The sequence below is a fragment of the Python bivittatus genome, unplaced genomic scaffold, assembly GCF_059951505.1.
Source record: "Python bivittatus isolate LINGU-HERP-01145 unplaced genomic scaffold, Pbiv_v1 ctg000010_np1212, whole genome shotgun sequence".
Classification (NCBI taxonomy): Eukaryota; Metazoa; Chordata; class Lepidosauria; order Squamata; family Pythonidae; genus Python; species Python bivittatus.
The window spans coordinates 1,591,105-1,618,353 of NW_028277029.1; the positions used below are offsets into that span (position 1 = coordinate 1,591,105).

General features: G+C 44.8%; 2 protein-coding genes across 2 annotated transcripts; one reads left to right on the plus strand and one right to left on the minus strand.

Annotated features, from left to right (window-relative positions):
• Positions 1-5,622: 5,622 nt before the first annotated feature.
• Positions 5,623-14,341, plus strand: MANSC4 (MANSC domain containing 4). The gene is made up of 3 exons (XM_025175680.2): positions 5,623-6,380; positions 12,022-12,156; positions 12,564-14,341. Exons 1-3 carry the CDS (start codon positions 6,152-6,154, stop codon positions 13,292-13,294), a joined length of 1,095 nt encoding a protein of 364 aa, XP_025031448.2. The 5' UTR covers positions 5,623-6,151; the 3' UTR covers positions 13,295-14,341.
• A 701-nt stretch (positions 14,342-15,042) lies between these two features.
• On the minus strand, positions 15,043-25,875 carry MRPS35 (mitochondrial ribosomal protein S35). Its single transcript, XM_088146109.1, has 8 exons — positions 25,718-25,875; positions 25,546-25,622; positions 24,550-24,717; positions 23,461-23,521; positions 22,326-22,465; positions 20,773-20,882; positions 19,688-19,757; positions 15,043-15,392 (listed from the first exon to the last, which is right to left on the minus strand). The coding sequence occupies exons 1-8, from the start codon at positions 25,791-25,793 to the stop codon at positions 15,117-15,119; spliced, it is 978 nt and encodes a 325-aa protein (XP_088002235.1). The 5' UTR covers positions 25,794-25,875; the 3' UTR covers positions 15,043-15,116.
• Positions 25,876-27,249: the final 1,374 nt, after the last annotated feature.

A 27,249-nucleotide genomic window follows, 5' to 3' on the forward strand; every position in this document is an offset into this window, starting at 1 on the left:
ATGGTTGCCCATCCTTTTGTAGAAGACTTCTTGGGAAGGGAAGTCCACCGCCTCTCTGCGTCATGGATTCCACTGCCAAATTGCTCTTACTGTTGGAAAGGTTTGTTTTACACTCAGTCAGAATAAACTGCCTTCTGGTTGGTAACTTAAATCCTTCTATATGACATCCTTTCGGGCATTTGTAGGGGAATCTGCTCCCCCCCCCCCCAGCCCTCTGAGCGCTAATCACATTCCCAGTTCCTTCACTCTCCCTTCAGAAGAGGTGATGGTCAGCCCCTCGCCCTCCTCTCATCCTGTTCCAGGTCAAATGGGGTGCCCAGAACTGGACATGAAACTTGAGGTGTGCCAATCAAGCCTGACATTCTACAAATGAAACAGAGGATACCATACCATGTTCTCCTTTTCCCACAGTCTTTAGTTGCTGGAATATGTGCCAGAAACTTTTTTTTTTAATGCTGGAACAAACAAGAGAAAGAGGAATGTCAGCAAAGGGGTCAAAGCTCTCTAAACTTTACAGTATAAATGTGGATGACAAGAAAAAGGAAACAGAATTCCTAAGGAGGGAGTCTTTTGGCCTCCTAGCAATTATTAGCAAGAGCTCTCTGCGGATTCTTATACAGCTCTTTGGGCCTTTAAAGAGATCTGTTTATTGGCTTTGAGATCAATAATATTGGAAACATCATGACCCATATAGGCTCATCGTCATAGCAGCAAAAATCCTTGGAAAAGGAAGGTTAACAGGAGTGGCAAAAATCCATTTAAGTGGCTAAATGAGGTAATTCTGACATTCTCCAGTCTGGAAAAAACTGGGTGGATAATGGGATTGTGATTATGGACCAGACATGTATAATGGAAAAAACGAAACCATCTGTGCATTTTCAAATAGGATTCTTGTTTTCATCTTACTGCACGGTAGTAGATTTACAGTAAAGGCAGAACATTGTTATTTTCTTGATTAGAATTTGGAAAACAATGTCTCGGACAAGTGGAGCCCAAGACGTTCTTCCAAATTGAGCTGGAAGTCACTAACCTGATTACATCAAATTCATGGTTTCTAGCAGCCGTGGTATCCTGGGGCCGTCACTGAGTTGGCTGCAATTATGTTTTATTCTTCTAAATCTAAACAATAGACCCTGTGCCTGCTCTCTCAGAGGAGTCTTGCGGAAAATCCATCACAAGCAATTCTGAGGTACTTCATTTGGGGTCGTATTGGTCCAAAGCGGATTTGAAGGACTGCTGGAAAACGCTCAGGAAGTCAAAGGGAGAAAATCGACTTATAGGCTGCATAGCATTTGTTAGCCACAGAACCTGGTTTCTCTCTGGACATTTATACCTTCTCCTGTTTTCTCTGTTACAGTTGATGTGGCAGACAGGTTCTTCGACAACAGACTTAAGGAAAGGAAGAAGTCATTCTGTATCTATCAAAAAGCATTCTTTCTGTTCTGATAAATTTCATCAACTGTTTCACCTCCTAGAAAGATCTGGTTTTCTATCAAGGCGCTGGGATAGGATAGAATGGAACAGAAAGAATGGAAGGAGGGTCATTGGAGCTGGCTGGGGGGCATCCCAAGGGGACAATTAAGGTGCAGGGTTTTTGTCTCATTAATTTACTATTTTATGATTGTTTTATAGTTATTGGTTCTACTGTTGTTGCGAGCTACCCAGAGTCGCTTAAGATGGGTGGCCATATAAATCTTTTAACTGAATGAATGAATGAATGAATGAATGAATGAATGAATGAATGAATGAATGAATGAATGAATGAATAAAATTCCCAGCTGAGGATCCAGTTCACAAAACCCTATTTTATATGGTTCTCTGAAGGCTAAATATGGTTTTCTTTTTATTAAAACCTCTTATAGATCAAAACAGGGGTTGACAGTACCAAACATTTACAAAAATGCAGTGCTGTAGTGGAGAAGGTGCCAGACCAGGAGTGGGGAGACCCATCCTCAGCCATGGGGGCCAGTCCCTCCCTCTCAGCCCAACAGCCAGCATGGAGTATTGGTGAAAGTCCTGGATCAGGAGTAGGACATTTGGAAATTTGTCAACTGCAAATCCTACTGCTTCGTAAATGGGTATTTCCTAACATACATTACACATGGAATGTCCATTTCCAACACAGTTCTTCATTTGAGACTGCACCTTCAAATGCACCTGGGAGGTGGGATGAAAATGATATGCCCATTTAAAGCCTTGGCAATACCAAATTTGAAATCCTGAATCCCCCCCCCCGCATATTTGTTACAGAGCACTCCACCTATTCACATCTTGTCCTTATATGGCTCTTGACATTCATGCTCAAAAGAGGTGCAGGTGCCTCTTCTCAAGTATTTCTAGGAGGTGAAAAACAACCCAACTTCTTTTCAGAGAAAGGATCTTCCACGGATCACAGATCTCCACCGTCACCACAGCAGAGAAAGGAAGTGTGTGTTCTCGGATCGTGGCTCTGTTACTCAATCCATGAGTCTAGCGAGCAGGTGGACTTTCTGCCCACCTACCTGCCCATCTCAAGGGAAGAGGCCTGGTGACAGTCCAAATTCAGGGTTAAATTGCAGAAACCCTTCTCTGACTAAAATTCTTTTTTGAGGCTTGGTCTTCTGAGAGGCCTGTGATGCTCAATGTGCTGTTTGATTGCCTGGGGTGGGTCTCTCCACAGTGCACTCTTGTGTCCCCAAGATGGGTTTCATCCCACCCTGTATTTGGCCCTGCATGCTTGATTGAGCACCATCAGCATTTCATTTTATAGAGTCTAGCTAGAGTCTTCCAGAAGCTCATTTATATGGGATGAAGGTTTGTTGTGCCCTCACATCCCTTCCGTTGAACCCAACATCTGCCATATTCAGGGATCTACTATTAGTGGACGTGGAGACTCAGTTCCCCTTGTGGTAACTCTTTTGAGGAAACATCTTTGGAATAACTAATTCTCTAAGATAATTAGAGGGCCAGTTGGCTTGGCTGTTTCACAATATCTGCACAATATATTTACTTCTTAGAGTATTCACAATTATGACTTTTTTTTAGTTGTGGGGAAGGGGGGGGGGGAATCACATAATTAAGGCCACCAAGATAGTTGCTCATTACAATCAAAGTCAAGTATGTTATAAAGTTTTTAAATATCTGTTCTGTCAAGACACACCAGACCAGTGTTTCTCAACCTCGGCAACTTTAAGATGTGTGGACTTCAATTCCCAGAATTCCCCAGCCAGCATCTTGGCTTTCTTGACCATAGGGCACCTTCTCTACCTGCCTATATTGCCCTGTTTTGTCTCTTTGCTAGACAAGCCTTTTCCCTAAGATTTTTCTGGGGCTCCCTTCGTTCCTTGCAGGGGTCTCTGTAGAGTATGGCCACCTAAAAAAACGGGTGCTTCAATCACGCAGTCATGGCCACCATTTTGGCTTTTTGGACCATACCCTGTGGACACCCCTGATTCCTGTGATCTTCCCTAGCTCTCCTCTACTCCTTCCTGCCATTCTCAAACCAGCCTCCTGTGGCTTTGCTTGACTACCGCATTTGCCTAGAAAAACCCCTCTGCCGTACAGACCCCGAGAGAAAGCATTTTACTGAGATAAAGTCCATGAGCATAAAGCTGGCCTCCATAAAGGCCATGGACTTGGGGCAGATCAAAAGTAAAATCATTCAATGAAATATAAATAGACTCTAAACTGCAGGGCCTACAACAACTGTTCCAGTTTCTGCTGGGAAGCCACCTCCTGTGCAAGGCTTTTGACAACCCTGGTCATGGGGGTGAAGCTGGGACTCTTGTGAGTTTCCACACTCTAAGGCAATTGCCTTTGCTGCCCAGAAATCTGTTTTTTCCAAAAAGCTAGGAGTCTTCAAGACAAGCTGTTTTTCTAATCTATGATCAGTCTTGAAGTAAAGTCTTGCGGGTCCCCATTCCTTCCATTTAAACTCATTGTGCGATGCTGGTTTCTCTTTGCCTCTCTACCTCAGTCCATTTTACCCTCCTGGCTATTCAATCTCCTTATTTCCATCATTCACAATTCCATTCCTTATTTGGTAGTAACTTCCATGATTTCTCTCCTTCTGTGGTTCTATTCCCATAACACACTTGGCTATGGTTTGCTCAACATGGTCAGTTGGACTTACACAACCCATTAAGCTATAAACCATTGCTTACAAGCCACACTGGTTGGGTTCACCCAACATGCTAACACACATTTCTGGAAGGCCTCCTTTATTCTGGCTCTTTTCTTATAGCTTAAGGTACTACTTTCCCTGGATCATAAGGACACCCCGCAGCCTCATGAGGTTAGCCAAGTCAGGCAAGTGCCTAGATCAAGGTTCAGCCTTCCCTTTTTGTGAATCACCTGGACACTGTAAGCTGCAGATTCTGAACATAAAGCCTAAGGTGACTGTTTGTTATCAAAGGGGTTGTCACAGGCAAGATGACACAGGAAAGGTAAGTATCCAGGGCCATCCATGGGGAAGGTATGTGTCCAAAAGTCAAGATGGTAGCTTCAGGCATGTAACTGAGATTTTTGACTCCCTCCCTGGAGACACCCTTCTAGATGACTGATCAGAAGAAAACATGTTGGAGGTGGGAAAAGATACATTAGAAAAATAACAGAGATAATGTTTTGCTGGGAAGAATTAAAAGGTTATGGAATTTTGAAAAAACTGCCCTAGATATTTAGTATACAGTATAGTATACACTGAAGGAGATGCAAAACCATGAATCTGGTTCTCTCTTCATTGTCTACTATTATTAATTGTGTGAAGTCCCTGTAATAAAGGATACACCCGTAAATTACATTTTGCTTTTACTTCTTTACAAAGGACTTTTCTGTGGCTCCAGGTATGGTCCTTGGCAGAAAAGGGGTTAATTATCGGGCATCCGATGTCAATAGAGTGGAACCTGCCATTTTCTCTCCATGCAAAGAGAGAGATTTCCTCTTTCTCCATTCATCTCGCCAACAGTCAGCAATCTGTTGATCCGCTCTAAAGTAAGTGCTTTTATAAATCCTTAATCAGTGCTAACTCAAGCCTCCAACTGGACCGTGAAAAACACACACAAATTTGCAAATAGTGCTTGGGCGTTTAAAAAGTTATAATGTAATCCTGGCTATTCTGTTTGGGGTTTCCCCCCCAACAAAATGTATTCTTATATTTTTCCTTGTAGGGAAATAAGAAACATTTCCAAGAATTCAGATACGAAACAAACACAATGCTTACCTCTGTTGAGTTTTGCAATAGCTATCTCTGTGTGTGTGTGATTTAATTACTTGATCTTTGTTACCTTCTGCCAACCCATTTTGTAGTAGAGCTGCACCGTGTTGAAATCAATCACATTTCAGGAAAATATCAATGTTTTATTGTTGTTCTTGTTGCTGTACCTCAGATGGAGCTTTGATAACAGTTACAACTTCTTTTTGCTACTATTTGTGCCTATGTACAAAAATACTTATGGAGAGAGATTGAAGGAATTGGTGAAATTTAAGCTTGCAAAGAGAAGACTGAGGGGGGACTAGAGTACCAATGGTCAAATATTTGATGGGTGTCACGTGGAAGAAGGCCAAGAGCTGTTCTTTCTCATCCCAGAGTGCAGGATACAAAAAGATTAAGATACAAGAAACAGATTCCACTTGAGTTTTAGGAATAGTTTTCTAACGGGATGATTCTTGCCTCAAGCATCTGCATAATTTCTAAACCGAGGAAAGCAAGCAGCTAAGAACAAGACAATTTCAAAGGTGAAACTGAAGGATGGTTTCTAAAGCCTAAACCAAGAAGTTCTAGAGTCATTTTCATGAGACCTAAAACACTGCTGGCTTTTTAAAAAGTCACTAAGTGGGGAAATCTTCAGAAAGCTCTCCCCCACTAGGCATGCACCGCACATTCCCTTTCAAGGGAGAAAGCTGTTTGGTTTCTGGCCCAATAGTAATAGCTGGAAATACTTTATTATTCTACCAGGTGTCACTACGCTAACTCAAGATCCACCATGTGACGTGGAAGCAGCTGTGCAAAGATTGGGAACGGTTATTCTATATGCTTGGAAATGGCTTCCTAATTCCGTGGAAAGTTATGATCGTCGGCTGCAAACAGGTTGTTTAGCCAGGCAGCACTGAATTCCTCCCCTTCAGCGTTTGTTCTGCTTTGGAGAATAACCTTTGCTAAGGAAATGTTACTGAGATGTTTCTGCTAGTGGCTCTTCCAGGAGTCCTTCTGCTTTTGGGCTGGGCGTGCAGATCAGAAGGCCTTTGCTCCCCCACCACGTTTTACGAAAACTGTTGGATCCGACGATTCCCAGGTCTTTCAATTGATGTGGAGCATTCACAGAGGCAAGGGGCGCACATCCTCAACATTTATGCTGCGTCCACTGCAGGACACTGCAGCCGAGCCTGCTGCATCCTCAAAGACGGTAAGGATTTATTTTCTCCTGTAAAGAATCAAGAGGACCCACATGAAACACAAAATATTAGCCACTTGGTTTATCAACATTTAAGATATACTTTTTCCTACTCAAGAGCAAGGCTGGAAATCTTTGGCCCTCCAGATGTTTGACTCCAAATCCCATTGACCATGCCGGTCAACAACATCTGCTGGGCTCAGATTCCCTGGTTCTGCTCTAGCCTGACAAAGAAAGAGGACTCAGGATAGGGATGTGGAGGAAAGAGAGAGGCTATGCAGATAGCAACAGGTTTGAAAATATTGGGTCACCAGGACCCTCCCCTGATCCCCCCCAGCTCAAGCTGTCATTCCAGTGTCAACTCATTACTTCTTCCAACATAAATGAACAGTTGCTATTTCTTTTGGAAGTTGTCTAAAATCCTTGAATTGGACAGGGAGAACCATCCCCTGCTCAGGGCAGGAATTCAAATTAAAACATCCCAGACAAGGGCAAACAATGGCCAAATGTGCATCACGTGAAGGAAACAAGGGGAAAGGAGTTCAAGGTAGGTAGATGTTCCTGAAGGAGGAGATACTCAAAGCACAATAGGAGACAATTCAATGGAGGGGAACAATGGAGGACAGCAGAAAAAGCCAATCTGGCTACAACAAATGCTTAGGGAAGATCTGAAAACCAAGAACAGATGGAGGAAACCGAGAAAGGCCAGGTCAGAAAGAAAAAGGTACAGAGAGATAGCCCAGAGCCATAAAGCCAGGGTTAGGAAAACAAAGGTTCAGCATGAGATGAGGCTGTCAAAGGATGCCAAGAATAACGGAAAGTTTCCTAGAGATGTTGACACGCAAGGCAAAGAAAATAGTGTACAAGGTAATTAGCGAAGATGGCAAAAAATGCCAGCTGGTACAAAAGAAAAGGCACAGCTACTCTACTCTTCTCTTTTTTAGTCTTCTTCAACAAAAAGCACATGTTCCCACAGGCAACTGTGAAAGGCAGAATGAAGGAGCAGGACTGATGTTTGAAGTTGATGGAAAGACGGTCAGGGAATACTTCTTTAATTTGAATGAGTTTAAATCTCCAGGACCCAATGGGCTGCATCATAGGGAACTGAGAGGTCTGGCTGATGCTCTGGCTGAACTTTCCAGCATTATCCTTGAGAAATCTTGGAGCTCCGGTGAAGTGCCAGATGACCAGAGGACACAGATTACCCTATTTTCCAAAAAGGGGGGGGAGTCCAGCAAGCTTCATTAAAGACTTCCATGAAGAGATGGAAGAACGTTTATCAACTTGGATGGGATAGCTTAAATCTATAGAAGATATGAAGGAAAAAAAAGAACTTGGTAGGTCAGAGAAGTGGCCCAATAGTAACAATCACATTTAACAGAGACAAAAGGAAAGGTAAATGCAATTTTAGGCTGAATTGAACCAAAGTCCCATGGAGAATGGCTGAATGAGCTGTTTATGTTTAGCCTCGAGAAAGGCTAATGTGGGGGATAGGATAGCACCTCAGTGTCATATGGAAGAAGGCCAAGACCCGTTCTAATTCCAGGGTGCAGTTAAGGGTGTCTATTGCTTTACTAAAAATACAAGGGTGTTACAGATCAAAACAGGCTATAATAGTATAAAAGGGTTTCCAAAATAATTTAGTACAATGCAGCATTCGAGTACTCCTGTGTTCCTAATGGTAAGAGCAGTTTGAAGATGGAACCAACAACCCAGAGGCCTTGTGGGCTCTTTAATTTCTCGACACATTTCCATTCACAAGAGTCCTGTTTTTCTCTGTTGAAAGCATTCCCCTGAGAGAGAGATTGGAAGTAAGTTTGGAATTATGAATGAAATTAGGATGCCTCACTGGCTTTTCCTACTGCAGTTTCCCTTCCACGTGCTTCCTGTTATTATTTATTATTGACCACTTTCCCAACACTCTGATGCTAGAAAAAGATCTTCCCAGCCCCTTCGTTGCTTTCTTCAGGCATAGTTTGATGGCCTCCAGAGCTGAACTTTCAGACAAAGAACAATTCTCTTGCACAGTTCTGTCTCCCATGAGTGCTGCAAGATATGAGCTGGTAGGATAAAGGGATTAAGTGAAATAAGAGCTGAAGGACTGAGCCCATCCATTACTGGAACACTGACCGGCACAAGACAATCCTTGTTTTCATATGGTTAGGTATTCTGACACATAATCCTGCCAGCATATATCCTGGTCTTGATACTTAGGCAAAAAAGTACGAAAACACCAACTCATTAGAAAAATAATCCGTTTAATCCTTTCTGGCTGATTTTTGACCAAGATTTGGTTGGCCTAGAGAATCGTAGTTTTTAGCATTTATGCTTTCAGGTGGCTGAGGCATGAGCTCTCCCTGCTATATGCACTGAGAGCATCACTGGCAGAATAATGCAATCTGCCGCAATTCAGTCTTGACGTCGCTGTAACATCATCATAATGATGACGTTACAGATTGAACGTTATGTGATTTGAATGTAAATCTACTAAAATTACTGGAGGATCTGTTACACACGCTGCTCCCAGGTTCGGCTTATGGTCACTCACTAACACGCTCACAGCCTGCTGAGGCACGCGGATCTTGTCAGCCCCCCTTGCTTTCTACCTGGGTTTTCCAGAGAGGTGTGGCTGGAGCAGACAGACACACAGCCCTGGTCAACAGCCGGGAAATAATTAGGGATTCACACAAATCACTTCCAACCCAACACTGAGGCCCAAGAGGTTCTTTGGAATACACGGAGACCCAGTGAATTTAAAGCAACAGCAAAACTTTATTGGTTGCAAGGTACATTTGCTCTTTCTCATACACACACACACGCATGCGCTCATCCACACTTGGCCATGTCCTTCCCAACTAGGCTGCCAGGCACTAGCTAGAGGGACAGAAGCCACCAAGTCTGGATCCAAAGGTGACTCAGATGACTCAGCTCAGAGGACTGAGTGACTCAGTGGGCGGGCTTTCGGACCCCTTTTATCCCAAAAGTCCTTGCTGGATTGATTTACAAGTTGATGGGATTGGGGTGAGGGCTTCCATGTGCTCAGGCCCAACTTTTTTTTTTTCTGGTTCAGGTCCTTTGTTTCCTTAATGACTTGCTTCCTTCTTATCTACCTCCCTGAAGGGATCTCATAGATAAGTTTCCTGGCTTTTGTCCTCTCTGCCTGCTTCATCTTTAGGTTATGGCGGCTTCAGCCTAGTCTCACAGATCCCAGTTTATGAGTTCACAGATTATTTCAAGAGCAAAAAGGACACAGGTCAGGATAAAGTTTTCCTTGAGCTCATCTTGATCTTTAGTGACTTGATGGATGCATCCAAATTATTTTCTTGTCTTCTTCTGGGGCTTTTCTCCAACTTGCCAGTCTAGCCTATAGTTGATAGTCTCCCAACCTGTGAGAGATTGTGGGGAGGTCGGGAAAAGAATTTAAAAGCTTAAGGCTGTAGTTTGAGAAGAAGCTTATAAGACAGTGGTAAACATCTCTTTTCTTAGTAAGAGGCTTGAACAAGGTGGTGATCCATCAGATCCCAATACTCTTGATGGTGGACTAACTTCATGGATTCATTTCATGCCTGGCTTTGGCCGTGCCACTGCTTTAACCATTCTCTCCTTGTGATGGAGAAAGGAGGACTGTGGACCTGTAGGAGCTCTCAGTACAACCTGTATGAGTTGAATGTGGGTGACAATACAAGATGTTAATTCGGTTTCTAACCCAATGGCCATTTCTTGAAGGCAGTGCTAGGAAACCTCTGAGGAGAGATTGTAGGGAGACAGAAAGAGTGAAGGGAGGAATGTTTGATGTAAACAACCAAGAGATAGGAGGGAGCCTATCCTTTAAATGGCAACCATGTCCCAATAACAAGAAATGGTTCAAAACATTCTGAGAGTCTTTGCCTTAATGGACTCTCTTCACCTTGAAAAGAGTCAGACAAATAAATAAAAGGTCCTTAACTTGTTGTCCCATTCTTTCTGTAAAGTATGAGAGAAAGAACCGTTGGGGATTAATTAGTATGATGGAATATCCAACCACAATGTAGTGGCTGGATTTCAACAACATACTGAATGTGGCTATGGAATTAGCCCATTCTCAGTGGACGCTGAGTCATAAGTGCTCCAGATGAGGGGTTTGTGCTGAACACAAAAACACTTAAGATGTTTAAGAACACTTAAAACTAAACATGCTTAGTGTCTTGTTTTAAATGCGGCTGCCAACTGTTTAGCAGCTTCAAGAATGAATTTAGTGTGTCTAATTGTCAGAACCTGCATCAACCAACACTTGTTAATTTACAAAGCATAGCAGTCAATGGGAGTTTGATTGATTTGCTTCTGCCAATTGTGACTAGGGAGGGGGGCTAGTAGTTAATGGTTGTAATTGGAGTAGTACTGGGAGATGGTGAGGAGCTTAACCTTATATGGGCAATGAGGCCAGACCTGATTGCAGGCAAGGCCAGTGGGGGCCTGATGGCCAGGAAGGAGCTATGTATGGGGTGGGGGGGGGGGGAGGAAAGAGGTCACCACCAGGTGAAAAGGAATTGAGGCGCCAGGGCAACAAGGGGAGGGGGGATAAATAGAGGGAAGCTTACCCAGGCTTTAGTTTTAGCAATGCTTTGTTTCAAGCTGCATGTACCATCTAATAAAGGAGCATTTATCTGAACTGGGCCTGGTTTCATGAGAATTCTTCTGAATCGGGGTTTGGACTTTGTGGACTTGACACTAATGCAAGATAACCAAAGGCCTTTCTACCGGTTGCATAGAATCATACTTGGGTTTGTGACCTAACATACCCTTGATAAAGGGCTATCACCAAACCTACCTCTGAGAATGTCCTAAATCACAGACTCCTAGAAGTGGAAGGGACCCCTGAGGCGGCCATGGAATCCAACCCCCAATCAGTGCAGGAATGCAGGTTAAGGCATCTCCAGCAGACAGCTGCCGAGCCTCTGCTTCAGCACATCCAGTGAAGGACAGATGCAAACCTCCCTTGCTTGTTGATAGGGCAGAAGATCTCCCATTCACAGGTCCTCCACCATATACCTAAATGTACTATGTCCAATTGGCTGGGCATTTTGTTTAAACAGTGGGCAACTGGCCCCTGCATTTAGTTGTTGGGTTCTCTATTAGGTTTGATGTCAAATCAGTTCTATTATTCTTTGGACACATCATGTGAAGACCTAGCTCTCTGGAGAAGACTAATGCTGGGAAAGGTGGAAGGAAAAAGAAGGGGATGGCCAGCAGCCAGGGGGATGGACTCAGTTACAGTGGCAAGGGGAGACTTGAAGGAGCTGGTTAGGGACAGATCATCCTGGAGAAAATGTATCTGTGTGGTTGCTAAGAAGTTGACACCAAATCAATCAATCAATCAATCAATCAATCAATCAATCAATCAATCAATCAATCCCTTTTAAAAGGACCCCTATTTCTAATGTGCTGTAATCCAGTGCTTTTCAAACTGCATTCTGTGGAACTGGGAGTTTTGTGCAAAATTGATGGGGTTCCATGAGGACCCCCCCCAAAAAAGTTCACTTGAATGCAAGCTTTGCCTCTTAGTTAGGGGGTTCGGGATTTTTTGTTTTTAAACAAGTTCCACAGCCTGAAAAAGCTCGTCCAGCATAGGCAGCAGCAGGACCCTTTAACGCTTTCCTGTTCCTCTGCTTTTTAGTTTCCTGTAACTTGGCTGTTTTCTACTACGAAACCAATATCCAGGATATGAACTGCATTCACGTGTACTGCCCAGCGCTGGAAAGCTGCATAGTGAAACCCACAGGCGGTGTGGTCCTCTACAATATTACGCCAGGTAAGGCGTTAGCACACCCTCAAGGGGGGAAGTGATTTGCATACGTGCATAACTAAAACCCAGCTTTTTTTTTTTTTTTTTTTTAAAGACCAACAACTCGAGACAGTAAAACTTTACACCAGAGAAGCTGGGAGGGAGCACCAAGTATTTAATTTTCTTCTCTGTGTAAACCACACCCTATGGTTAATAACAATAATAGTTATAATACTATTTTATTATGCGTTGATGGCTAAGCTAGATGGTGTCTTAAGAAGTCTTTTACTGTAGAAAGTCGTTTGCTTTCTTAGAAAGTGTGCCGGGATGAAGTTGGTGGAGATAAGCTTATAGATTATTCAGAAGCAAATGGTACCTTTGGATGAGAGGAGAGAAATTAAGCCTTTGTTCCTTCTCGGATTCTGCTTTCACAGGGGTCGATCCTGATCTTCTTGTTTTTGAGAAGCTCTCGTTCAAAGATATCAACACCAGGTCTTCTTTTAGTAAGTGGGAGAGGCATGGCGGGGCACGGGTTGCTGGCCTAGAAACAAACCAGGATGGACTGTCCTCCCCAAGTTTCCTTCTCCTGGAGGCCCCCCCTCTCACAACAGCCCCAAGGCCAGCTGCAGAGAGGAGTAGCAGGAGCTCAGGAGTCGCTGCTGCCGACAGGAATTCACCCGTCACGTTTATGGCGTTGGCTTCAGTGACGGACCATTCTGTGAAAGCTGCAGAGGCTCTTTCAGGGAGGAATAGCTCCACGACTGCTTCAGACAATGCCAGGGCGTCTCCCGTCTCTGGACTTGCGCCCATTCAGATGGCATCGCTATCACCCGGTGTGGTCCTTCCAGATAACAGCAAACACTTGAACGAAACCAAAGTCTACAGCGGAAGGAACAACAGTTCCAATGAGGAAGGCCAGCAGCCGGTGCAGGAGGTCACGGGAAGGGGGACCTGGTTGCTTCTGACCGTGCTTTGTTCTTTGCTGGCCTTCACGTGCTGCTGCTGCAGCATCTTTTGGGCAACAGGATGCTCCTGGAAGAAGAGAGGCCGCTATAAACCGAGGCAGAAAGGAAGGTCAGCGTCCAAGCAATTCATAAAATACAATGCCATTAAAAATAGTTTTAATGGTCGAACATTCCAAATTCAGCAGGAATGGAAGGACTGATATTCCAAACAGGGGATGTGGACTCGTGGGGGCAGAAAGAAAAATGTTAACTGTTTTACTTTAGAGAGATTTAATCCATGTTGAATGGATATTTAACCATTAAACTAGAATATTCTTATTACAGAATGGAGAACAATTCTAGCTGGGAATCTTCCGAGAGCAAAACCACTGGTTTGGCTACTCCAAGCTCAGAGTAGAACCTTCACGTTCGCAGAATTTTGTTCCAATCTTAGGAAAAAAACGTACTGGTTTCGTACTGAAGACAAAGCAATAACCAGGGAAGTGTGTTTTTCATGTTTTTCAGGGGGTGTTCAAGTGAATCTGTGTCATGCCGCTCTTTTGGGGGGCTTCTGTGACTTTTTTTTTGTAGACACGCTGCAAAAAACCTAGATGAAACCATGCTTAGACTGTATGTAATGGGATTTGTTTCTTCATTCTTTTATAAAAATAATTTCCTTGGCCAATTTTACAGTAGCTTAAGAAGTAGTTAGCAGCTAGTCTAGACTATCACTCCTGCCACATGTGTGGCTAGAAAAGTAGAATGAAGGAGTGCAGGGCTTGTTCTGGGGGTCTGTTTGTCCTCTATGGTAGAACATTCAGTATAGTTCGAGTCTGGTTCCTCTGGACCATAGTCAGCTCAGAACAATATAAATGGTAGTCTTACCCTGATCTCAAATCTTTTCCATTTCATGCATGCCTTTCATTCTTATCTCTGCTCAGCAGATCCTCAACTCAGGTTTCTTTAGATAGTTATCTTCGTACTGGACCTTTGGAAGACTGAAGTTGCTTAAGCCTGTTAAGGGAGTCCATGATTAAGAGGCAAGATCAACGAAGCCAACCCTGGTATACAGGCATTTATTGCAGGCTAAAAGCTATCAACACAGTACTGATGTTCAGTCTTAAGTATCTTTTCCAGTTATTTATTTTGCAGGTAATGTGCAAATTGCAGTTGTCACTGCCGTTATAATCTTACAAGCTGTTTACACAGTTCCATTTCTTCTCCGCAGTTTATTTCCAATGCCTGCAAGCAGCCTCATCCAGAAGTCCTTGCTGGCTTTTTCCTACCTTTCTTTTTACTTTTCACAAATCAAGCTATATATTTCTCCTCCCCAAAGACCCAGTGTCTTTGCACATAAAGATATTATAATGTATTTCCATCATAATCATGTTGAATTCTGGCCATTGACCGTAAGACTGACATAAGGCTACATACAAGGTGAAATTCTGAGCATGCTTGTCTCTTTCTCACACCCGGTTATGCCAAACAAAAAGTTTTTTAGAATAGCATTGCCTATTGCAAGGTATGAAAGTTCTAGCTTCCACAGACAATATTTTTATACAGAAAACTGATCCATCTGATGTGAAATCTTAAAATGTGCAGGCTACTGGATTAAAAGATTTTTCTCTAGTATCTATTTAGCAATCTGATGATTTAGAATAGATAACATCTTCATTCTACTTTGAAGTACTCCAAATTAAAAAGGAGGGTCTGCAAATCTTGGAAAGGCATGCTTCACTGATATAAGACCACTTAAAAACCAAGGTAGAGCCATCACACACTTTGAAAAACTGGCTTCTATGGATCTGGAGCAGCAGCGTCTGTTGGACTGAAGCAGCCTGATCAACGTTGTCTTGATCTTCTTCAGAAGCAAAGCAGCTGGCCTCCTGGGAAGAACTTTGCTATGTCAAGGCAGAACACCATGTCTCAGTGAGGTGGATCAACTGCAGACCAAATACTTAAGACATCCTGGCATTATTGAAAATTTTATTTGGAATATCTCCATCAGTACACACACAGCATTCCACAAAATAATTGCTTACATTACGAGCCATGCAAGTTTAACAGTCGCTTCACTGAATTTTTATACTCCAAAAGATGCTTTTCTGTTTCTCCTTCATTTTTCAAGAGAACCATGGACTTTTTGTAGTCCTGAATCACCTCTAAGGCAAGAAGCTCCTCTCTGCTAATTTCTTCAGCTTTTTCAGCTGCTCTTATCTGAAGCAATGTCCTTAATGCATTCTTCTCAGAATCACTGTTCTCCCAGACATACTCCTCCATATCTGCTTCTGTAATTTCTTTTTCCCATGGTTCTGTTTTCTGGAAGTCAAAACAAAAACAAAATCGGTGAAAAAACTGAAGTGAAGGATCAGCACTGCAGTCATGTGGTTTAGGGTAGCACCTTCCAAAGACCCTGATGCGCCTCCAAAGCTAAGCACAAGTTCAATAATGGTTAGTGAACCTGCTATTTAAGACAGCTGATCACCCTTCCCAATTTCGCCCAGCAATGGGAAGTCACATATCCCCAAATACTTGGCTAAATGCTCTAAATTTTGGTAGCAAGATTTAAACAGCTCTTGACTGAACAGCCCATGGTTAGAAGGTCAGAAATGCTCTCTTACCTTGGGAAGTGCCACAGAAAAGGGAGACAAAGGTGTATTCAGTGGCTTGTAGGATTTGAGTGGGTTGTCTCTGCTGCTTAACATGTCATGAAAATACCATCCACTATTTTTTTGAAAGAACAGCAGCAGCCTGTTCTGCCAAGAGACTTGATAACCTCCCCTCTGCCAGAAGACTGTAAGTTGACTTTCGTGAGTTGGGGTAGTGATGGCAGTGCATTTCCCTGTTCATTTTATTTACTAGCCCTCCTAGGCACCTCCAACCATGACTCCAGCATGACTAAGGAGGTTTCTTTATGGCCCTGATTCTAAGCCACTGACCCAAAGGTGGCGGTGATGGGTAAGCCCCGTAATGTATCCCAGTTATAAGATGTTTGTTAAAATGTAAAGAAGCAGGGAAGTAGAAGGGTAGAATTCCTTATTATAGGAATATACAAGAACCTAAATGGTCATGGAACAATTAGGCCCAATGCCCACAGAGTCCAACTTCCAGCACGGCCTATAACTGATGCCAATGTAAAGCTGCAACTCAGCTTCAAAATAAAGAGGTTCTTGAGGAGCCCCAAGACCTACACCACAGAGGTGTGGCTCCCACTCAAAACCTATTACTCCTACACCAGTATTTTCCTTTACAGAAGAGAGTCGTCAAACAGGCACCCAAACCCATCTTCTGCCTTCCATTAAGAATATGTAGTACCTTCCCCTGCTTTCACTTCCCTTGACTTCAATCTTTTGCGCAAATTCTGGTGCTTCTGCAAAGCCAGATTAAAGACTTCCAAGCCACCAGATATCTGCAGAATGAACGGACTCCTACAAATGTCTGCACCACCTCTATGCATGCAAAAACTTAGTTTTGCCACTCGGTGGCAGTAAATGTTAATTTTTCATCTTCAGGACTCTGACTCCCTCCACTGAATTCACACTTTAGCCCTTTAAAAAGCCACAAAGCTGAATTATTGTGCAGTTTCCATTCAGGATGGTGGTTTATGCTAGAATGGATGGGATTTTATCCTCTCGTTTAATCTCACAGGATTGCTGGTAAGTTAAGTTGAAAAACAAGACCCATGTATTCTGCCCTTGTGATAAACAGAGGTTTGTCTGGTCAAAAGGCTGCATTTCTCTGAGGAAAGACCCACCCCTGATGGGGTTGTGAGTTCCTACTCCAGTCTTGCATGAAGTCATTTGGAGCAAGGCAACCGCATCTTGCGCCCCCTCCCTGGACCGGGAGGCCCTGCTCATGGCCACCCACTCCTTAGTCACCTCCCGCTTAGACTACCGCAGCGTGCTTTTCGTGGGGCTTCTCTGGAAGGTTCAGCTGGTCTCGAAGGCCGCTGCGTGCGTGGCTCTGAGCGCGTCTCATTACACTCACGCAACACCGCTACTCCGCAAACAGCTCTAGCTTCCACGTGGGAGTGAAGGGGCCAGTTCTCACCTTTAAAGACCCACCTGGCATAGGACTGAGCTACTGGTGGGTCCGTCCCTCGCGCTCCCACAGGGAGGCACGCTCCAGGTTCCCTTTTTCAAAGGCTGCCCTCTCACAGGCCTTTTCTGTGGCTGCCCCCGGCTCTGGAATGACCCTCCCTGCCCCCCAGTATATGACAGGCCCCAACTCTGCTTGCCTTTAGGAAAGTTGCTAAGACCAGGCTTTTCCCCCAGGCATTAGGGGCCAGTTGAGGGGACCCCCCTTTCGGTTGTCTTAATTATCCTGCTTGGTTGCCATTTTATATTTTATATACGGGGTTGTTCTTTTTTTAACATTGTATAATTATTTTTCTTTTTGTTACTGTTTGTTTTTGTTGCACACTGCCCAGAGTCACACGGTGTCTTATTTATTTATTTCTCATATTTGTATAGCTGCCCATCTCACAAAAAAGTGACCCTGGGCAGAGTACAACACTCAGTGAAAAAGAAAACCAATAAATGCATATAAAACAGTCATTATTAACACTATTACAAATCCATACAGCTATGCAATAAACAAATCGGTCACTCGCTAGTCTTTTCCATAAAAGAGGACTCCAGCAAGGCTACTCAGAAAATATAGGTGTCCTAACAACAAAGTCAGAATGACAAAATAAACACTGTAACATCATGATGCAAACTCTATCCTTTCATACTTGTGCTGTGACATCACATACAAGTACATAAGATGTAGAGTTTGGGTCACAATGCAGATATCACTGCTCCTCCCCTCCAGTGAACCCTAAGGACAGAACAGCGTCGTTCAGTTGCTGAAGGTGGGAGACAGGGAAACAGATGGAAGGACCTCCGCTCCTTCCCAGAGATTGTGACCAAGGCCCCCAATGGTGGTCTAATTTCAGAGGTCATTCTGATCTATCTGCCACTGATCTCGATCCTACCCCCATGGCATTTTACGCTGCACATATTTTTATCTCGTGCTTTACTCCACATAATGAATTGTATGGCTAATCAACTATTTAAATGCCATCCTTTCTATTTCTGTCTTACACTACTATCCAGTTAGGACAGATAATGATGTTCTTAGGGGTGAACATCTCTAAAATTGAGAAAATAAAAACAGAGACCTATTTAGAGTTGCCAAAAGGTATAAAAATGTGGTTTCCTTTTGAGGGATCACCTCTGATCGCAGAAAGAAAAACCAAAGTGTTGCAGCAAGTGATTAATTTCTCATGAAATCAAAGACAATTACAACTGATGAGGTCATTAAGTATTAATGTGGAAGCTGAAAGGTAATAAAAGGGCAAGAGACTTGGGTGTACTCAATACACACTAAGCGCTCCCATATCATATACCCAAGTCTTCCATCACTAGGTAATACTAGAGCCAAGAACAGATGTGCTCCTCTGGAATTAGTAACCTCAACTGCTGAGCTTCCAGCGTAGAATCAGTGTTTGAATGCTACAGAAAGGTAAGTAGGCTACCGTGCATTGGTAATGAGGGAAAGTTCATTATCTAAGCTTTGAAAATGCTAAAGCGTTTAATTAGCATGGCCTAATCCAATCCACAGTGGCAAGAAGCACCGTTGAAGCAATTCTGGTATTTTACAACAGTGGTTCTCACACCGCTTTCTAGGTGTTTGTGAATCCAGAGCCATGATGACATCATCAACAAAAACATGCAGCGCAGAGACCTCTTTTTGTGCAACGTTCAAGCACAGAGAACGTGACACGTTCCCCAAGGGCTCCTTTTAGGACTCCGTGGGCTGTGTGGCCACTGCTTCTACGGCTCACAAGCCCTGCTTCCTAGTTCCCAACGCCCACCACATCAGTCACCAGCTGGGCCAACTGCTGCTATTCTACTGGTAATGAGAGCAGTAAAGCAGCCGTCTTTGGCAGAAAACCAGTCTGTCTGTTTCACTTTGAGTTCTGCAGCTTGCAGCTGCCAAATATGAATTTTTGCTTGATCTAAAACCACCTTTCCCAACCCCCCAGAGCTTTCTATACCATCCTCTCAGCTGCAGCAGCTTTCTGGCAAGTATGTTAAAAGCAAACGTCATGTTTTTAAGACTGAATATAATTGGAAAGGGTGGAGCGGGTGGGAATTAAGTTGTGAATAGGAATAAACGGACACACCAATTCTCTGCATCGTCCCATTGCTTCAGTTGGTGCTGCCAAAGCATTTGAGAGCACCTACGCCTGGCTCTCATGCAGAAAAGGCTGTCTAGGACACGTATGCACATATGAGTGCATACGTTCCCATTCTTTAGACATTGTGTTTATTCAATAAGAGGCCCTACTATTTTCATTCTTTGGAAAGACGTGAGCTGCTCGAGTTCCCTCTCTAGTAAATCATTCTGATCCCTCAGAATGAAGCTAATGCCCGTGCTTTCTGCTCTGGGCATTTTAGAAAGATGAAAGCTATTTCACTGTATCAGAGCACTGCTATTCTGTCTGTCAAAAAGAAAATCTATAAGCACGGGTTTGTTGTGATTCTTCCTCCCTCCCCCGTCAATATGCAGAACCTATTTAGTGAATAACGTCTAACTAAACATAATCAACAAGCAAATATTCTTACCCATGATTCATGGAATAAAACAGTTAGAAGGTACATTGCGTAATCATAGTTTTGCTTCCTTAGAGGACATCTGAAAAACAAGAAATATCAAATTCCAGCATTCCCAACCAGCAACTGGAAAGCACCGAGTTAAGCCACCCCATGCTACCGCATATGAATAACATGTTAGTCTGTTTACCAGTCTTAAAAAAAATCTGAATCTGAAAATGGTGACCTGAAGTCACATTTGTGCACTTACAGTAGACTCTACCAGGTTACAACCACGAAAAATAATCTTGAGTCTTTGAATTTGGCAGTGCAGTTTTTAAATTGTGAGACTAAGCTGAAGCCGCCATAACCTAAAGATGAAGCAGGCAGAGAGGACAAAAGCCAGGAAACTTATCTATGAGATCCCTTCAGGGAGGTAGATAAGAAGGAAGCAAGTCATTAAGGAAACAAAGGACCTGAACCAGAAAAAAAAAAAGTTGGGCCTGAGCACATGGAAGCCCTCACCCCAATCCCATCAACTTGTAAATCAATCCAGCAAGGACTTTTGGGATAAAAGGGGTCCGAAAGCCCGCCCACTGAGTCACTCAGTCCTCTGAGCTGAGTCATCTGAGTCACCTTTGGATCCAGACTTGGTGGCTTCTGTCCCTCTAGCTAGTGCCTGGCAGCCTAGTTGGGAAGGACGTGGCCAAGTGTGGATGAGCGCATGCGTGTGTGTGTGTATGAGAAAGAGCAAATGTACCTTGCAACCAATAAAGTTTTGCTGTTGCTTTAAATTCACTGGGTCTCCGTGTATTACAAAGAACCTCTCTTGCCCCAGTGTTCGGTTGGAAGTGATTTGTGTGAATCCCTAATTATTTCCCGGCTGTTGACCAGGGCTGTGTGTCTGTCTGCTCCAGCCGCCCCTATCTGGAAAACCCAGGTAGAAAGCAAGCGGGGCTGACAAGATCCGCGTGCCTCAGCAGGCTGTGAGCGTGTGAGTGAGTGACCATAGGCCGAACCTGGGAGCAGTGTGTGTAACAAAATCCTAAGGAAACAGTTTAGCTGGGCAGAAATGAACATTTGGGCCCATAGAGAGGAATGTTCTCCCATTACGTTACCTGTCTGTTGTGATAGCAACGGTATCTGTGTTCACACAGTACCTCTCTCCTACAAGTTTAATGAACTTCTTCTTTGCGTGGTCATCCAAGTTGAGACTTGACAGTTTAACCTGGGGAAAGAAAAATCAAGCTATTAGCAAGTTTGATAGTAGAAGGCCAAAAGATTAACTGCACTGAAACACATAAAATATCTATTTCCAAATTAGTTCAGTGTTGAACAGTCCCTCAGGGACAAACGCATCTGTGAAGAGATCAGCTTCTGGGGACAACTCATTAAGGTGTCCCAAGGCCAACTGTCATTTTTTACTTACCTTGCTCCCCCCTCCTCCCCCCCAGCAATCACCCGATGAGGTAGGTTGGGCTGATTAGGATTTGACAGACCAAAGTCACCACACAAGCTTCCACAGCTGAGGGTGGGCTTGACCGGGGGTCTCCAACACCCTAACAAGTAGACCACACTGACTTTTACAAAATATCCTGCTAATCCTAAAATCATGTTAAGGGACCTCCAGCACAAAAACATCTGGTCAAGGACAGACCTTTGGAGGTGGAGAGTTATAGCTATTTCCAGAGATGTCTAGGTAAAATAATGAAAAGAGAAAAAGGATTCATTTATATTCCAGAAATTATTACTACAAGGAAGAAATCTTGGGGTAATAGTTAAGGGGTAAATACCTTTGTTTTACAATTACCTTTATTGATATGATATGTCATACATATAAGATGTATATCTAAAGTTCTAATTATATATAAAGCTACTCAGTGTGGCATTACCCATTTCCTTTAAAATAAGTCATTCTAAACCTTCAATTATCCATACATATTTAATAATATACTGATGATTAATTCCCTTGTTATTGCACCTTTCTAAAATAATTCGGGGGGGAAGATTTTTACAAAAACTGCTGTCCCTCCAACCTCCACCTTTCTCTAGTCCGCCAGCACTGAGCCTCCTTGCGTCTGCAACTACTTTTTCAGGCAATATAGAAGGAAGGACCTAAAAGGAGGAGGCAATGAATGAAGGGAGGAAGTTGCCAGCCGGGCTCTGAAAGTCTGAAGGGTCAGGGGGAGCCAAAGGCTCGTCTGAGTCAGCGAGAGCCTGTCTCTGCTCCAGTTATACCCTGCCATTCTGCCTGAGTCAGGCATTTAAAGCAAGGTTGCTGTTTGTGCTTTGTTTGGTTTGCGGCATTTGTAATTTTCTCGTTAGAACAACAACAGAAGATAGAAAGTTACAAATGTTGAAAACCACAAACAGCAACCTCGCTGACGTTGAAAGACACGAGAAAAAAAAGGGTCTGGGAAGCATTCCTGGGAATAAAGATATCCTGGTAGCTGTGCAGGCTCCCTTAATCATTCTTAAAAATTAAATTGTTTATAAGCAACTTAAAAAGATGGCTTAAGAAAATGGCTGAGGAGCAGCAAAAGAGGGGGCTGTGTCCTTTTTCAGCACAACGCTTTCTGCATTCCCGTCTGCCACTGTCATGTTTACATCTCTTCCAATCAGAGCAGCTGAACCCATTTTAGGAAACCGAATTCCCCCGACCTTTACTTACTTTTAGAGTCACCACTCTTGCTTTAGGATTACGAAGAGATGGCCCTGCTGAAACATAGTCTGTGGTGCTGATTTCAATTGGGAAGTGCTGCAAACATTTCTCGTCGCTATTCAGGGCAGATGGCCACTCTGTGCAGAAGTCTGAAGCGCCCATGATGGAATAAAAGTACAGACATCATTTTAACAACGGTCATTATTACGCAGAACCACAATCTCCACTCACTGATACTAATTTCATCCCCAATAAACACTGACGCTACATACAGATGCCTGATTGTTCAGGGGTTTACGAACAGACTGAAAAGGAAATAATATATGTTCAGAGGATGTCATCTCTATATATACATTCTGCAGATCACTCTCTACCAAGGAGCTGCGCTATGACACTCAGAACTCCATGCCAGCACAGCCGACAGTAGCTCCACATCACCACATGGAGTTTCAAACATCACTGATGGACATCTCAACCCCAAGCTACACATGATGCCCATTCTGACAAAGAACACTTCATATTTCTATCCCAAAAGACACTAGTTTTTAATGGAAGTGATTTATTAGGGATTCCTTTTTTAAAAATAGAAACAGAACAAAGGTGCTGTAATCCGAGTTTTTGAAGCAGCTGCACAAACTTTGCAAATGATGAGTCTCTGTATATGTTCCCGTGCATTGCAAAGTACCTCTTTCAAATCCTTTGTATAAACCCTAATATAGTATACCCCTAAAAACTCTGTATTTGATTTAATGTAATTCAGATCAATGATTGCTCATTGGAAGGATTGATAATGAAGCTCAAGCTCAGATACTTTGTTCACCTAATGCGAAGAGAGAACTCTTTGGAAAAGACCCTGATGTTGGGAAAGATGGAAGGCAAAAGGAGAAGGGGACGGCAGAGGATAAGATGGTTAGATGGCATCACTGAAGCAATGAGCATGAAACTGAGCAAACTCAGGGAGGCAGTGAAGGACAGGAAGGCCTGGTGTGATGTGGTTCATGGGGCCACGAAGAGTCGGACACGACTTAACAACTGAACAATAACAACAACAACAATTCAGATCTTAAGAAGACCCAAAAACAGCTGGCTATTCCTGACTGGTGTCTGTGCTAAGTTTCATTGTTGAAAAAAGTTTAAAACTGACCTTTCAGAGCAGCACAGTGTTTCTTGATGGCAACTGGTGTCAGGTGCAAGAAATTAGGAATCTGAAATAATTATGTCTCATTAGAATCAGCCAATATGCAACATCAGGGGTGGACTGGGGGGGCGGAGTCTGAACCTGTGCCTCCTTCCAGCTGCAGGCCCAATCCCTACAGTCTTCCAGCAGACTCTGAATGGGCTCCATTAACCTCTCTCCTCCCACTTCCTTTTCTGTTTATAGAACTGAATGGCCCAAGTGCCTGTCTCTTTCCACAGTCTGGTTTCAGCTAGAGCAGTGTTTCTCAACTTCAGCCACTTTAAGATGTGTGGACTTCAATTCTAGCAGTCTCCTTTTGAAGCAGGGAGCCTGATGTTTTCTCACGCTTCCCTGCAGATCCTCCCAATATCCTGAGAAGCCACCTTACGGAATCAAATGGGCAATCTCCAGGTTTCCTCTTGATCCAAGGAAACTCCGCTTGCTCAGGGGGCAGATCTTCCCCCTGGCTGTCAGTTAATGCTTCAGTGTCGTGCCTGCACTTCATACACACACCTTCAGTCTGCCATGTCTTTCTCCAGAAGTTTTTTTTTTTTATGGATTAATTTATTATGTTCAGATTCTATTTCTCCTACAAGGATTCTAGGATAGGGTAGATGACAGCCCCTCTGGCCATCACAACAGAGGTTAGGCTGATCGGCTGCAGGTGCTTAGAGATTTAAAGCTGGGTCTCCAGATGAAACACACACAATATTAAGCATTTTTTCAGTGTCTATTCAAGGAGAACTAGCTCCTTAACCACCTTGGCCGAGCTCCTGTCACAAATCCTCCAAACAATCTGAAGAAAGGAATGGCTCTCCAGCTTTTCCCACCCAAGTACAAGTACCTAGAATTCCAGATTATGGCCCAGAATGGTACTTATCCAAGTCAGTGCTAATCCTTTACAACAAGCTTGCAGTTATCTTAGAGTCTGGAGAAAAGGGTATTTCTGGCGTAACTATGTTAGCTTGTTCTAGGGACTTGTTCTGCCAAGGTCCCCAGTATGCCTCCCCAAAGACTCCGGATTTTGATACCAAAGCGGTCAGGCCCGAACCTCACCTTCAAAAGTTCCAAGTTGCCTTCTTTTCCAGGAGCCGCGCCGCCTCTGACTGGGTAGCCCATCCGAACAGGGAGGGGCACAGCAGAAGGTTTAAAAGAAGCTGCAGCTGGATAGACGGTTGTCCAGTCCTGGTCAGGCTCCATCTTCTCCCTCCTCTGGGTAGAGCCCTAGTGGACGTCGCAGAACGAAAACCACGCTCAGACGTCGATGCAAATATCTGCCTCGCCTGCGTGCACGTACGTTGGCCACCATTCGTTTCTACTGCCTTCTCTTTTCCAGAGGATTTTCTGAACTACCCAAAGGCTAATTTTGTGATCAGCGGCATTCGGAGCGCAAGCACGGACCTCCTCAGCAGGGCCCAGCAGGACAGCAGCCCGTCCGGGTCACCCGGCTGCAGCGCAGGCATTTGGCGGCTCCAAGGCGTCAGCATCGCGCACATCCCAGCTGTAGCCTGCGGGCCAAACCCTACGGAAGGCCAGCGCAGTGACTTGGCCTGGCGGACAAGCCCTGCCATAAGCGGGGCTGGATTCTCGGGGGAAAAGCCCCCGACGGCTTTGCTGACACTCAGAGCGCGCGGAGGCCGCCCGGGACGGACAGGAGACGCGGTCCGGGCGGCTGTGCCGGGCGCGGCTCCTCTCCAGTCTCCCCAGAAGCGACGCCGCAGGGAGGCCGGCGTCCTCCCGCGCCCGGGCTTCGTCTGAGCGCCTTCCCAGAAGCCCCACCGAGGCTGGGGAGGCGGGGGGGGGGGCAAGCGGACCCCAGGGCCTGAGTCCAACGTTTCAAAAACGCCCCAAAACTCGGCCTGTTTTCTGCGCCCAGAGATGCATTCTGGACCCCCCCGGTGGGGCCCGTGGCCCCCAAGGACGGACCCCCCCAAAGGCCAGCAGCCTCCGCGGGGGGCTGACGAGAGCGGGCAGCCCCGCCCCTTCGCGCCTGCGCCGTGGCAGCCCAGCCACGGACCCCCCCCCCACCGCCGAGAGGGCGCGAGGGCCTACGTAGATCGCCTCCTTCTGGGCTCTGAACTCGGCCGGGCTCTGCCTCGGGGCGCCTCTTCTCTGCGGCTGCGCTGCGCCTGGAAGACAAACGGGCGGCTGAGCAGGCCGCGGGGCTCCCTTCCCCGCCGCGCGGGATGCAGGGAGGGAGCGGCCCGCCTGCCCGCCGGCCTACCTCCCAGGGTCGAGTATCCGGCCGGGCGGGGCCGCCGCCGCCCGAGCGCCAAGCATCCCCGCCAGACCAGCGCCATCTTTGCGCGGCGCAGGGTGGCGACGTGGCCGCGGCACCTGCGCAGGGAGATGACGCCGGTCGCGGGCGGACGCGCGCTGCGCCTGCGCAGAGGCCGCGGTGGGGCGCCTCCAGCCCGCCCTCCTGCCCGGGGAATTCTGGGAGTTGAAGTCCACGCTGCCTGGAGCCTCCCAGGTGGGCTAACGCTGCGCCAGGGATGCGCCCGTCCTTGCCGCCCCCCAGTGGCCGCTGCGGGCATTGCACCGGAAGGCGAGAGACGCTGCCTTTTTAAGCTCTATTCCTCGACCTCGCCCCTTGCAGATGGGTGGACCTCGACTCCCGGAATAAGTCCACGCACCTTAGAATTGCCAGGGTTGAGACACACTCGTGTAGGGGAACAATAGCTCCGTTTTTATAATTGTCAGGCACTGACACAACCTTCCCACGCACATTAACAACAACTTGTAAAGCCACTTTGTAAGCAGCGTATCTCCATTAACATCTGCGCCTGCGGACCTACTATTCGTTTTTTTAACCTTTTCACAGCATTTATGACTTCCTTTTCATCCGTTTTTCTTAGACACCAACATTTATAGCATGCATTTTAATTCCACTCTTCCACACACCATGAAATTTTTCCAATGCTCCTTCCTGCATTCTTCCAATCAGTTTCATCCCAAATCAATAGAGGCAAATATGTGTAGCTCGAGGTTGAACGGTGGCATCCTTGGGGCTCTCTGAGCTTGGCTGTTTCCTTGTGAATGTTTCATTACCCAACCAGGTAACATCTGGTGCTACTGAAGATGTTACCTAGTTGGGTGGTGCAATGTTTGCAAGAAAACAGCCAAGCTCAGAGAGCCTCCACAGACAGACGCATTAAGGCAAGAAGGTTCTGGTTCTTCTTCTCACATGCTTTCCTCATCCACAGCCTCCTTCACTTACTTACTTACTTACTCTGAGCCACACTTCTCACATATGTGACTCTCCACTAAGCATCCTTTTTTCATTCTTCCCATTAGCTTAATAACTTTGGTCTAATAAATCTATCCCTAACTTTGGTCTTATAAATCTTTCCAATCCCTCCCAAGCAGTTTCCACAGCTTCTTCCTTCACACGCCTTTCTTTTCATCCTGTTGGGAGATTAATCCATCTCCTAATACTTTTCCCCTTCCATTGTGCACATACGAGTAGATATATGTGTAAGCGTATATTAAAACCCTTCTTCAAATCACATACTCACCAACTACCATTTCATTTTCATTTATGCTTGGGTCTCCAAGCAAACCAATTATTTTTCTGTGCTATCTCCTCTTGTTTGCACCCAAAAATTCATGTCACACACAGTTTTCCTTGGAATCGCATTTATTCAGAACCTTACAAAGTTTTCCCCACAATTTCTGGTTAGTTCTTTCACTATCCCATTCTCTGGATGGTTTCATGCAACTCTCGCCATTCTATGGATTCCTAATTTCACAGAC